Source organism: Martes martes (assembly GCF_963455335.1).
Source record: "Martes martes genome assembly, chromosome: 12".
NCBI lineage: Eukaryota > Metazoa > Chordata > Mammalia > Carnivora > Mustelidae > Martes > Martes martes.
Genome location: NC_137900.1, coordinates 18027545 through 18040077, shown reverse-complemented (window position 1 = coordinate 18040077; position 12533 = coordinate 18027545). Strand labels below are relative to the sequence as shown.

At 47.3% G+C, this 12533-nt stretch overlaps 1 protein-coding gene across 1 annotated transcript in view; it reads left to right on the top strand.

The window, feature by feature from the left end:
- The first annotated feature begins 3010 nt into the window (after positions 1-3010).
- Positions 3011-12533, top strand: part of GNA14 (G protein subunit alpha 14) — a 195727-nt gene continuing 186204 nt past the window's right edge. Inside the window, exon 1 of the mRNA XM_080820526.1 lies at positions 3011-4192. Within this exon, the coding sequence (XP_080676652.1) occupies positions 4069-4192 (124 nt within the window). The 5' untranslated portion in view covers positions 3011-4068. The remainder of the gene's footprint in view (positions 4193-12533) is intronic.

Here is a 12533-nt window from a genome sequence, read left to right as displayed (position 1 = left end):
GGCGCCTTTCCAGCCTTCTATTAGCACAGTTCCTTGAAGTTTTGAATTAGACACCAGGCAGTCATTTCCTCTAAGCACGCAAGTTGGAGTCACTTTACTAATACACGAGTGTTTCCTAAATGTTACAGGGATTCTTACGGACTTGCTGATTGGTTTTTCACTGTCTTTGACTACAAGAACCTCCTTTTCTCTCTTCTAGTTTTCTTTCCTTATATCAGGCAAATTCTTTTTAATTTCAACTTTATTCAATTGACTAATCTTATTCATTTAGAAATAAGAGGGTGAACTAGAAAACCTCTCTACCTACAGAGTAACTCATTGGGAGAAAAATCGAACAGGTGTAACAGAGGGAGAAGATGGGAGAGAGGAACATAGAAGGTTTCTCCGGCAGGAGAGAAAGAAGGGTCCACCTGACAAGGGGTGGAGATGGTTTCTCCAAGGTGATGTGTTTAGGAGAAAGAGTCCCAAACTTTTCCTGGAAAGAGAGCTGGCCTTCCCGGAAGAGGAAACTGCAGACATCAGGGCACAGAGGTGGGGAGAACACGTAGTTACATTTGTCTGGAGTGACGGGAGGTGAATGAGGCTTAGCTGAAGTGGGAGGTTAGCTGAGGAGCCCACTCTGCACATCTGTGGGCTGCGGACAGCCACCCCAATGACTCCACGCTTTCACTGTCCACTCTCCGGGAGGGAGAAAGGAGGGATGGGTTCAGATTTCAGGGGTTTGGTCTTAACTCCCTTCTACTAGACTTATAGCCTAACTGAAGTCTGGAATTGTACCTGAAATGGCCCAGGTCCAGGGTCTGGCGTGGAATCAGCGGACATTCAGAGGACTCCCAGACACATAGTTCATCTATATACCCAGCACTTGCCAGGTAGCTGAAACTCATGTCCATGCTGTGCTCTCATCTTCAGCAGGGATGGAATGGAATTGCAGTACCTTGGAAATAATGCAGGAAAACAAATATCCTCTTTTACTAAAGCCTCTTTCCCAAATTACCCCTTCCTGGAAAGATGTCGCAAATGATTCAGTAACTTATTCTCATCCGGCCTCCAGATCCTAAAGATCAAGAAAATAGAGACACTAATAAAAAATAGGCATAAAAATAATTGTCTTGTGATATTCTCATTTTATAGTTCTTACTAGTTACTATTGCTCAATAACAAATTTTAGTTATTATTATTTTTCATACTATCTTCTAAGTGTGAAAATCACCAAAGAAATAATTGAATGTCAGAGTTGGGAGATCCCGTTGAGCTTATTCTGATACATCCCTCTCATTTTGCAGTTGAAGGAGGGGGGGAGCTTGATAACTTTATATGAGCTACCCCCAAACAATTTTACACCAGAGAATTATTAATCAACCAAAAAGCCATGACTTGGAGTGACTTACCGTGTTGGCAGATGCTGTTTTTGTCTCTTAAAAGTGTGTATGCCTATTTCCATAATCAAATTTATATCATACTGTTTATATTTTTGTATCTTGACTTTGTCACTCAATATATTATGAGGTTTCCCTCCAAATCTTTACTTGGTATTCATGTTACATATTCAAATATTTAATGATTGTTATATCTCATTATATGTATATATCATCTCTTATGTATGTATATATCATGCCCTGTTGTTGGGCATTCAGGTTGTTTTGGGGTATTGTTCTTGGAAGTAACCTTTTGTACATAAATCATGATTTCCCTCTGATTATTTCTCAAGGAAAGAATTACTAACTGGTCAAAGCAGGTGGACGCATTTAAGACTTCTGACACAGACTGCTAAGCTGACCAGCTCAGGAACATTTTTCAGATTTGCCAGAAGCGACAGGTCTCATATCTTTTTTGGAATCTTAGCAACATTGGGCCCAACAGGTCAGTCATTCCAGCTAACTTGGACTTCAAATTAGCCCTTTAACATCACTTAAATCACGTCATCATTTTAATCATTTAAAACACAAATGATTGTAATCATTTAAAAATATCAATAATGATGATGCTCTTGGCTTAAGAGGTCTTATTCTCAAATTGTAAATTTATCTGTAAAAGCTAAGGGGGAAGAGTGTGATTAAATGGCCACGGATCAGTTGAGAAATGTCCAGGTTTCCTGTAGGGGTCACTGTTAGTGTCAGTTTATGTCTGCAGGGAGGAAGAGCGCGTTGAAGAATGTAAGCACATTCATTTTTAATGCCCGATTCGTTCCCATTCTCTAAACCGTAAAATAAATCATAAAAGCTTGAAGCCAGATAGCATCACAATGCCAAGTTTCTTATACAATGACAAATACCACCCTTTCCACTCAATACGCTGCTCAGTTTGAACTGATGGAGTATATGTCACTCCTATGAAAGGCACTTAACGCCTTCTCTTAACAGAGGAGGCATTAGCTAATTGCCTAACGCCATCAAGTGTTTACGGGCATCCAGTAACTTGAGAAGGAGAAGGAAAAAACATTCATTGCTGTGGACGACGGGATCCCCTCCCTCCCCCTTCCTCATTCTGCTTTTCCCGTCGACCTCTCCGTGCCCTGATTCAAAACCTATTTCCACGGGAGACCAAAATCAGAAGTTGTCATATGCATTCCACGGTAGCATTTGAGTACGAAGAGCTGCTTTTTAAGTTTTAAGTTTTTAAACTTAAAAACGGCTCAGACAGGGTCCCGACGTTCCAGGAGCGGGGTCGACGTGGAGGTGCGGGCGCACCTTTGCAAAGGCGGCGACTGTCAGGCTTCAGGGCTGGGCCACGAGCGTGTCAGCCCTCTCTACAGAGCCGGAGTCTTTCCCCTCATAAAATGCAAAGTAGCCAGCCATTTTCCATTTGCCCCAAGCCCAGCCCTCCTCACCAGGTGTCCGAGGAAGGGGCCGGGAGGGTATTTACTCTCCGCTCTGGCGTTCTCCTATTTAATTGAACCCCGTGGCAGCTGCCAGCAGTCAAGTTCAGCCGCACCTTGCAGGCAGGCTGCCCAGCGGGCCAAGGGCTCAGGTCGAACCGGGGCTGGGCTGGGCCGAGGCGGCCGGGAAGCGGAAGGAGCCCGTCTAGGAAACCAGGGGTGTGTGGTCGTGTCGCCGGTGTGCAAGCCTCCACTTCGGCGGGGGTGGAGAGGTCCACCTCGCCCCCGGTGCGAGGCGCCCGGGGCGGACGCTGGACTCCGTTCCACTCTCCTCGCAGCTGGGAGGAGTTGAGGGTGAAGTTGGCAAAACTCACTCACCTGTCCGAACCCGTATCTGGGCAGGAAGCGGGGCCCCCGGGCCAGAGCGCGCCACCTCGACACGCGGCCCTCCGGGTGCAAGGACTTCGCGGCCAGGGAGGCACGTGTGGGGGCTGCCCCCAGGAACTCAGCGCCCCAGCTCCTGGCTGGTCCCTTTCGCACCCAGGCACCCTCAGGCTGGCGCGCCCCGAAGGCCAACCGGGGCAGACGCCAGGGCTGCAGGTCTGAGACGCTCCGCCTCCTTCTGCCACTTAAAGCCACTAGCGCCAGCTGGAACCCTTACGCTCAGTCTTAATCCGCGGTCACTTTCGGAACTTTCCAGGCAGGGACTAGCTAGGCCCTCTGTCTCCAACCCACGCCGAGCCCGTCGCCCGCCCGGGACACCTCCAGGACCGGGAGATTCCTCTCTCCACGCCACCACCTCCCGCCCCCGGCACCGACACCCCAACTTTTTACACGTGGTCTGCGCCCCGGGACTGGGTGTCCGGCTCCCGTGCTAAGGGGCGTGTGCATCTTCCGGGCGCCGGCAGCGCTCCCATCCTCTCGGCTGGCCCTCCTCCTCCCCAGGACCGGCTGTGGGGCTGGTGAGCCCGGATCTGCAGGGCGCTCGGCTGTCCTAGCGCGCCGAATTCGCCCCCGCCTCCGAGTCCATCTTCGAGGACCGGACTGAGCCTCAGGAGGCCAGGCTTCTTACTCTAAAAGTCAAGGCGGCCTTGTCTGTTGGGTTTTTGTTTGTTTGTTTGTTTTGTTTTTTTGGGCTGTTTTTTTTTTCCCCCGAACGCGGGTGCCTGTCGCAGATCGGCCGGGCGAGCGGCCCGCGGAGAATCCGGGCGCCCGGGGACCGCGTCGCGCCGTCGGGTGCAGCGCGCACCATGGCCGGCTGCTGCTGCTTGTCGGCGGAGGAGAAGGAGTCGCAGCGCATCAGCGCGGAGATCGAGCGGCAGCTTCGCCGGGACAAGAAGGACGCGCGCCGCGAGTTCAAGCTGCTGCTGCTGGGTGAGTGACTGTGACTCCCCGAATCCCGCTCGCCAGGCGTTTTCCGCCTTCCCGGCCGCTTCTCTCGCTCAGACCCCTTCCAGGCCTGGAGCCCGCGGGGTGTAGCGCGGCTTCTTCCTTTCCCTGGGGTGGGGGGGTGTGTGGGGGCTCCGAGGCCGGCAACTTGGGGGCCTTACGCACGTGTCCTTTGCACCCTGCAGTTGGTCGACTTTCGAAGGCGGGCACCCCTTCCCTACCCAAAACCAGGCTGAGACGCTCCCTAAAACCTTAACCCCATCCTTCTGTCCCCCGCTTCTGCGGAGCCCTGTCTTGGATGTTGGGGTAGGTGGTGGGGAGCTGCCTGATGAAAATCTTTGGGTGCAGCTCTAGCTCTGATCGCTGTTTTAAGAAGTGTGGTTGAGTGAGCGCTCACCAAGTGTGGACTGTGCTTAGTCGGGACCGCATCGCTGGGCTGTAACAAGCAAACGTAGTAACCTCTCCATTTTGGAGAATCGAAAATGGAGGTCTGGAAAATTGGTTAACTTGCTTTGGGGAAAAAACAAAGCAGATACTAGGTCATTTGTGGGGCTGAGGTCCAAGCCCTAGCTGCTCACCCCACTGTGACCCCTTTGGTGACCCCCTTTGGCCAGCAGGCCCAAACCTCCCCTCCTCACTCTGCTCCACTCCGCGTATGCTACTGCCTAGCCTTTGGACTTGGCTGCCCCAGCTGCCTTGACTACTTACTTATCTGGCTCTTAAGTTTCCAAAAGAGATAGAGAATGTTAAGGTTTCCCCAACTTATGGCCTAGGGCAAGGATCCCACCTTTTCTGACTTTCTGGAACCCTGTTGAATCCGTTTGCTGTTTGAGGAATATTTACCTTTTCGTTCTCGCCAGGATATTAGCTGTTAGATCTTTGCAGATAGCTAGAAGTGTTTCAACTCTTTGATCAGTTCCAGGCAGGAATCCTCTTACAAGTTTATTAATGTTGAATATAAGGACTCACCCTTCCAGAATGCTTCAAGTTAAGAAAAGTTGATCTAGTTAGGATAAAATGGAGAAAGCTTTTAGTCCATATTGGCTTCAGGCCTGAGCCAAGGAGCCCTTTTTTTTTTATCCACCCCCCCCTCCCCCACCTCCCAGGTTTAGAAGGTGTATGTGAGGGTGTCTGACCTTCCCTCCCCACTGGGGCAGGTGTCTGCAGGTGGAGTGGGCTGCCCACCCAGAATACATGTTGCACCCAGATTCCCATGGGATTCCCTTCCCAAAGGCCCCAAGCCTGCTTCCATGGCCTCTGCCAGTGGGGAGGAGGCAGACCTCCTCCCTGAGGAATGGCCGAAGGGCAGCTGTGCTGGGGTGTTGGAAGAGCTTCCAAATAACAGGCTGAAGGTCTACAGGTGTGCCCCTGAGGCCTTCCTGGGGAGAGCTGGAGCCTGGGTGGGGGAGGGAAGAGACTGTGTCCATCTAGCAGGGATGTTGAAACAACCTGTGTCTGGCCCAGAACTCCCAGGGGCCTGTGAACTCTAAATTGTACCTGGCCTTCTGGGTGGATAGAAAGCTGCATTTGTCAAGGGGAAGGATTCTGTGACAGTTGGCTGGCTTGAGGACCTTAAAGTGTTGGAGCCTTCATTTGTAGTCTTGCCCCAGGCCCCACGAATGATAGGGGCAGGCCTAGCTTTGGTGGCATAATTGTTCTTTTCAAGGGAAGTTGTGAAGCTGTTAATTTGTGCCAGTGTATGAAGTACAGTGTCAGGAACACCCCAGGAGCTTACAAACGCTGGCTGACACTGGTGAACTGGCCTGTTTTTTGGTGGGGGGAGAGTGGGCCGGGGGAGTAAAATGCTTGCATTTACACTCTAAGTAGGGGAGAAATGTTTGCCCTGGAGGTCATGTTTAATACTGGTGACTAGAATATCTTCTTGGCCTCCCCCGGGCCTTTACCCCAACCCCCTTCCTGCACCCTCCAGGCACTATCTCCTCTCCCAAGATCCCCGTTTTCATTGAGTAGCATACTGGCTCAGTGTTAGTTACTTAAAAACCAATAGAAACAGTTACCCAGTCACTTAGAGCTGTCAGGAACCCCAAAGAAGGACTTAAAAACTTGGGTTTCCTTCCCTCTTTTCAGGGAGCGGGGCACACTGCCATTTCTCCCGAAGATGAAGGAGGAGGCAGTGACTTCAAAGATAAAGGATCGGGATGTGGTGTATGCTGTTTTGTCCCCAGTGATGCAGTGTGGGTGCAGAATTCACCTGAGTCTATAATGGCAGAATTAGATAATCCACTGCTCAGATGCCTCCGGTGAAAATGGCACTTTGTGAATGGGAGTTGAGGGTCCTGTGTGGAAGGTGGAATGACCTGGAAAGCCATCAGCTCTTTCACAAGGAAGCGTGCTTTTGCAACAAAATGATGTTGAGTTTCCAAAGTGCATTCAGTAGAGCAGTATCCTGCTTACACTTAAAAGCATAGGTCAGTGTCCGCAGGGAAAGATAAAAGCTGCTATCTGGTTTGGGCTAGCAATTGCGAGATGTCAACGTGATGCTTTCAGCTGGTGGGGAGAGGGGGGATAAAGAAGATGATTGAATTTGGTAGAAAGAAATACCTTATCAGTTCCTCAGATAAGAGTAGGATGAGAGTAGTTCTGCAAAGAGCCCTGATGAGTACTATTCAGTGCAGGAAGAAAGTGTCTGGATAAAAGCAATTAAACGGTGGTGGCGGAGGGGGGGGGGAATGGAACCTTTTATTTTTAATATTAAATGAGGTTTAGTGAAGTGTTGTTAATAGAGTTGAGCGTTTCCAGAAACTGATGGCTTAATTTTGGATGCAGACTCTCATGTTGGAACTGTCTGGAAGGAATGTATAATGGGGAATTGGTATTTAACTTACACTGGCATAGGGGTTAAAAATGTAAGCTCTGAGGCTAGACTGGGTTCAAACCCTGAAACCCTAGCTGTACTTTTTTTTTTTTTTTTTTTTTTTTAACCACAGAGTAGTTTCTCTTAGGTTTGTCTGGTAGTGATAAGTGTCAGCTATCTTCACTCCATTTTTGAGCATTTTGAACCACCAATGAGGTATTACTTTCTATTTTAGTTGATCAGTTACGGGTTGCATAGCAGTTTGTCTAAAATGTCCTGGTAATGCACCAACATTAATGTTTTACTTTCAGTTTCTTATATTTTCTGAGCCATAAGCTGATTTCAGTCTCCCTATTTACACCAAAATAGGTGAAAATCTGAGTTCCTTAAAAATATTATTGCAGGGGCGCCTGGGTGGCTCAGTGGGTTAAAGCCTCTGCCTTCGGCTTGGGTCATGATCCCAGCGTCCTGGGATCGAGCCCCACATCGGGCTCTCTGCTCAGCAGGGACCCTGGCTTCCTCCTCTCTCTCTGCCTGACTCTCTGCCTATTTGTGATCTCTGTCAAATAAATAAATAAAATCTTTAAAAAAAATTATTGCATTGGTTGTAACAGAATCTCCCTTGGAAACTAATCATCATGCTCCTAGGCTGGAAGTCTATTAGAGGAAATTGCGTAGGGAGGGTGGTTTTCTCCATAGAAAGTGACGGAATTTTCTAGCTCTGTCAAGAGGAAAAGGAGTGAAATGGTTAAGTATGCTCATGCTCCTTTACTCTTCACTGGGTTCAATCCAACATTTTCCCAAGTGCCAAGCACTGCTCAGTGCCCGGGATCATTTGTAAGTTAAGTACTGAATCGGAGGTGTGTGTTCACAAGTAACTTAGGAGGAGGATGGTCATAAGTGCTTAATACAGAATAAAACTTCGTACGGGCAGTGCATGAAGGGGAGTCCTCTGGAGGAGGAATCGTTCTAGTAGACCCTTAAGAAATGGGGAGTTTGGGTATTGATGGCCGTCCATATGTGGGCTCATGTAGGACACACACCAACTTCTCCCCATCTACCAAGAGAAGCTTTTGAGGACAGTAGGTGGTGTTCTGAGGCTCTGGGTTGCTAGAAGGGGTATTTGGAGGCAAGATTTCTTTGAGTTTTTATGTTTTGTCTTAGCCCTTTATGTGAATATTGTGGTTACTACAAAATAGATGTTAATGTAAAAATGCTTCATTTTTTTTTGTACCATAATGTGCTTCAGAATGGGGGACTGTGTGAAAATTTTTTTTTTTTTTAAGTTTGTGGCTTATGTCTTTTCTGGCCTATTTATTATCAGTACATGTTAATGAATCCCTCATTAGTTTTTTCTTCATCCCTGTACTTAATCGTTGCGGCACTTGCATCGTACTCAGTTTGTGTAATGAGATCCCCTTCAGGCTGCTGTTTGTATCATAACAACGTGGCCCATCATTTTTTTGAACGCTTTCTTACTGTCTGGCATAAGGATGAGCCTCAGGCTCCAGCAGACCGCCCTTCCCAGTTGGGGAATCAGCCATTTCTCTACAGGGCCTTGGTGACTTTTAGTGACAAACAGCACCTTTTAAGATGTTTAGGGCACTTGAAACAAAGAGAGCAGGTACCCGATTCAAATCCCTCACCAGTATCAATGTACCTAAAGGAACCACATTCTTTAAGGCATGGCGTTCGAAGATAACCATCTTGAGGTTGTAACGCTGTGAACAGATGAAGGGAAAATCAGACAGTAGAGTTAGACAAAAACAATGGGGAAAAAACCCCTTAAAGCTAAAAGGTTTTGTTTTGTTTTGTTTTCTCACCAAAGATGCCTTGTGGTTTATAAAACCCTTTTTCTTTTCCAGTGATACCTGAATTTAATACATTTTCTTGTGGGGTACCTGGGTGGCTCAGTCATTAAGTGTCTGCCTTTGTCTCAGGTCATGATCCCAGGGTCCATGGATCCATCAGTTCTGGCCAGGGGGTGTAAATCAAGACCTTCTCTGTCATCTGAGCACAGATGGCCTGGGGTGGGGCTCCCTGGAGGTCAAGCAGCCCTTGCTGCAAACACCAAAATGTACCAACAGAAACGCAAGAGCTCTAAAGGTGGAGGGCACTGTGGGGGTCTTTGTGGGAGCCCTAATTTTGATTAGGATCCATTGGTTCTCTGCTACTGGGTAAATTAATGGGTTGTCATGTCAGCCAGGGTTCTCCGTTGCAAACCATTTAAGCAGAGGACTAGTTTTTTGGAGGAGAAGGAGGAAGTTCACAGAACCATTGGAAATTGAAGAGCAGTCTCAGCCAAAAGGGCATGATCCCACAGAGTTTTGACACGGATGTCTGTCCACACTGCCCAGCATACAGCCAGGGACTCCACCCCCACAGCACTTGAGGCTGCCCTGGACACTTAGGTCCACAGCAGTGGCTGTAAGTCATCTGTGACCATCTCCTATATTATGTGTCACTTTGCAAAACCTCAGGCCATCTGTTTGTGCTCAGCTGCCGGGGAGCTGGGGGATAGGCAGCATGGCGTAATGGTAGGGACTTGTTCTCTGGGTTTAGAATCTAGGCGAGTAGGTCCCATTGGATTACCAACACCCTGTGTGGTCTAAGGCCGCTTGCCTATCATTTTGAGGTCACTGATAGACTAACATGTTCTCGGAAGGACACATGGGTAGGAGGGTCAGCAGCATGGAGGCTCTGCTTGTGCCTCTTCGAGCAGGTCCTGATATACGGCCATAACTTAAAACCATGAAATAAGCAGCCTGTTAAGACTTGAGACACCTGAGTTGCTTTTTTTTTTTTTTTTTTGGTGGAGAAAGCTCTGAGTATTAGATATATAACCATGAACAAGACATTCTTCTCTCAACCCTAGGTCCTTACTAGGACAATGAAAGGTTTATTTCAGGTGACCTCTGATACCTTTCTAATTCTGTCATCGAATATCTTCTACCAGTGGTTCTCAAAGTCTGCTCCCAGGAGCATCAGCACCTCCTGAAACCTTGTTAGAAATGCAAACTCTCAGTCTTGATCATGGCCCTCTGGATCAAGTTCAGGGGTGGGGCCAGCAATCTGTTACTAAGCCCTCCAGACGGTCCTGATGGACGCTCAGGTGTGAGAACCTCTCTTAGAGCATTGGTCTGGCACCCAGGGCTGGCCAGCCTCTGACTGTCTATACCTCCAGGCTCTAAGGCAGATACACTGATTTTTCATCAAATATCCAGGAAGCCCCTGAGACTGACTGGCCTAGGGGATGATTTCTTTCTTGAAGTGGAATAAATGGCTCTCATCAACTTGATGAAGGGTGCTCAGAGTCTGAGCTAGGTAATTTGTATGGTTATTTAGCATTTGTCCCCACCTGCCAGGTGGGTGGGCAAAGAGCAAGCACATACGTATGTTTACCTCACTTAAGAGTCCTTCTAGGGCGCCTGGTGGCTCACTTGGTTCGATGACTGCCTTTGGCTCATGTCATGGTCCCGGAGTCCTGGGATGGAGTCCCGCATTGGGCTCCCAGCTCCATGGGGAGTCTGCTTCTCCCTCTGAGCTTCTCACCCCTCATGCCCTCTCTCTCTCAAATAAATCTTTTTTTTTTTTTTTTTAAACGTCCTTCTAAAAACAAGAGTTCGCATTTGTTTGCACCCTTATACTTTGATGTACTACTCAAGAAGCCATGCTTCTATAAACCACAGTGGCCTTAGGGCTGAGAGCCATTAACTACTGACTTCCTATCATGGACTAAGTGGTGTAGAGGAAGTATGTTCTAGTAAGAGCTGCTGTGGCTCTGTCTTCTCTTTGAAAAATCACATGGAACATTGGCTTGTTTTGCCAACCCTAAGGGTAATATTATAGTTGCTTAAACACTTTTTTCAAAGTAACTGATGAGTTCTCATGTTTTGTACTTTTAAAAAATGAATATTAGGAAAAGAGAACATGTATCTTTTTATTATTTTGCCTGGAAGGTGTCTTCTGGATTGTTGGCCCATTTTCAGTGACCCACAGATGGATTCACCATGCTGCTGCTCTCTTGAATCTGCCATGAATGACAAACACCTTCATTCTGCCTGACTCATTCCCTGAATTTTTGTTTCTGGTGCTCAGCGACTATGTAATTGGGAAATACAAGCTAATTGTATTACTAAGGAATATCAAATAAATGAAGGTGATCAGTCATGGGCAGAATCCTTGTGTAATCTACAGTGTTGTATTTCATAAATGCATGTCTGCAACTGACTGGAAAAACTTAAGCTCCTCTCTTACCACAGAGTTTGAGAAGCAGAAGTGTAAACTTGTATTTTATGAATGGAGAAGAAAACGTCCAGAGGCATGGAGGGACTCAGCAGATGCCACAGGGCTCGGTGACTAGTAACTAAATGGCAGTAAGCCAAGGCTAGGAGTCCAGTCTTCTTGCCAACTTTTTTTTTTTCATTAAGTCAATCTGAGTCCTCTTGTTGAATTTCTTAGTTTCTAAGGCAACATTGATTATAAGACATGCCATTGATTTGAAAACAGCTTTTCAGGAAAGCAAACCCCATAATAAATGCACACCTAGGTGCAAAGGCATCTCAGCTTTAAAAATGTTCATTTGTGGGGTGCCTGGGTGGCTCAGTGGGTTAAAGCCTCTGCCTTCGGCTCAGGTCATGATCTCAGGGTCCTGGGATCGAGCCCCGCATCGGGCTCTCTGCTCCGCGGGGAGCCTGCTTCCCCCTCTCTCTCTGCCTGCCTCTCTGCCTACTTGCGATCTCTCTCTCTGTCAAATAAATAAATAAAATCTTTAAAAAAAATAAATAATGTTCATTTGTATGCCAATAAGTCTTGGAATCAAGGATTTAAAGGCTATTGAGTTTTTTCCGTAATCAGATAGTACACGTTTGAAAGAACGCAAAAGTCTTCCAATTGCTGAAAGAGAACTGAATTCAGGAAACCAGTTTAAGTGCTAAAAGTAAAAGAGAAACCTCTGTGTATGGCCATCATCCCCCCGGTTCTGTTTCAAGTAAAATTCGAAAAACGTTGTTTCCTGGATTGGGGGGCTATTAGATGTAACGAAGGGTAATGAAAAAAATGAGAGGCACCAAATGTTCTGGGAGCTCCGGCGACTGAGTGATGGTGGAGTCATCCAGGCAAGTGATTCAGTCTGGGAAGAGTCTTAATGAGACCTTGAACTCCAGGAATGTTTTGTTCATCACTGACCAACTGCCTGCTCCTATCCTTGCCCCCGTGCTGAGCAGGGACCTTAGCTTGAATATTGGTTGAATAAATATGTATGTCTCTTTCCATGAATTGGAAAATGGGTACTATGAAGAATTTTACTTAGAGTAGCTGGAGGTCTCTATTGTTTGAGGTACTTTAGGAATATTCAGGAAAGGAAGCCTGGCATTGGTTGGATTTTGAAGAACAGTGAAGTAGAGAATTCCAGAACTATTTAGGTTTTGTTTTGTTTGGTTTTGTTTTTTACATGTCCACTGTCTTAGCTACCTACCCAGGTTGAATGTTTATGCCTAGAATAGTGGTGTC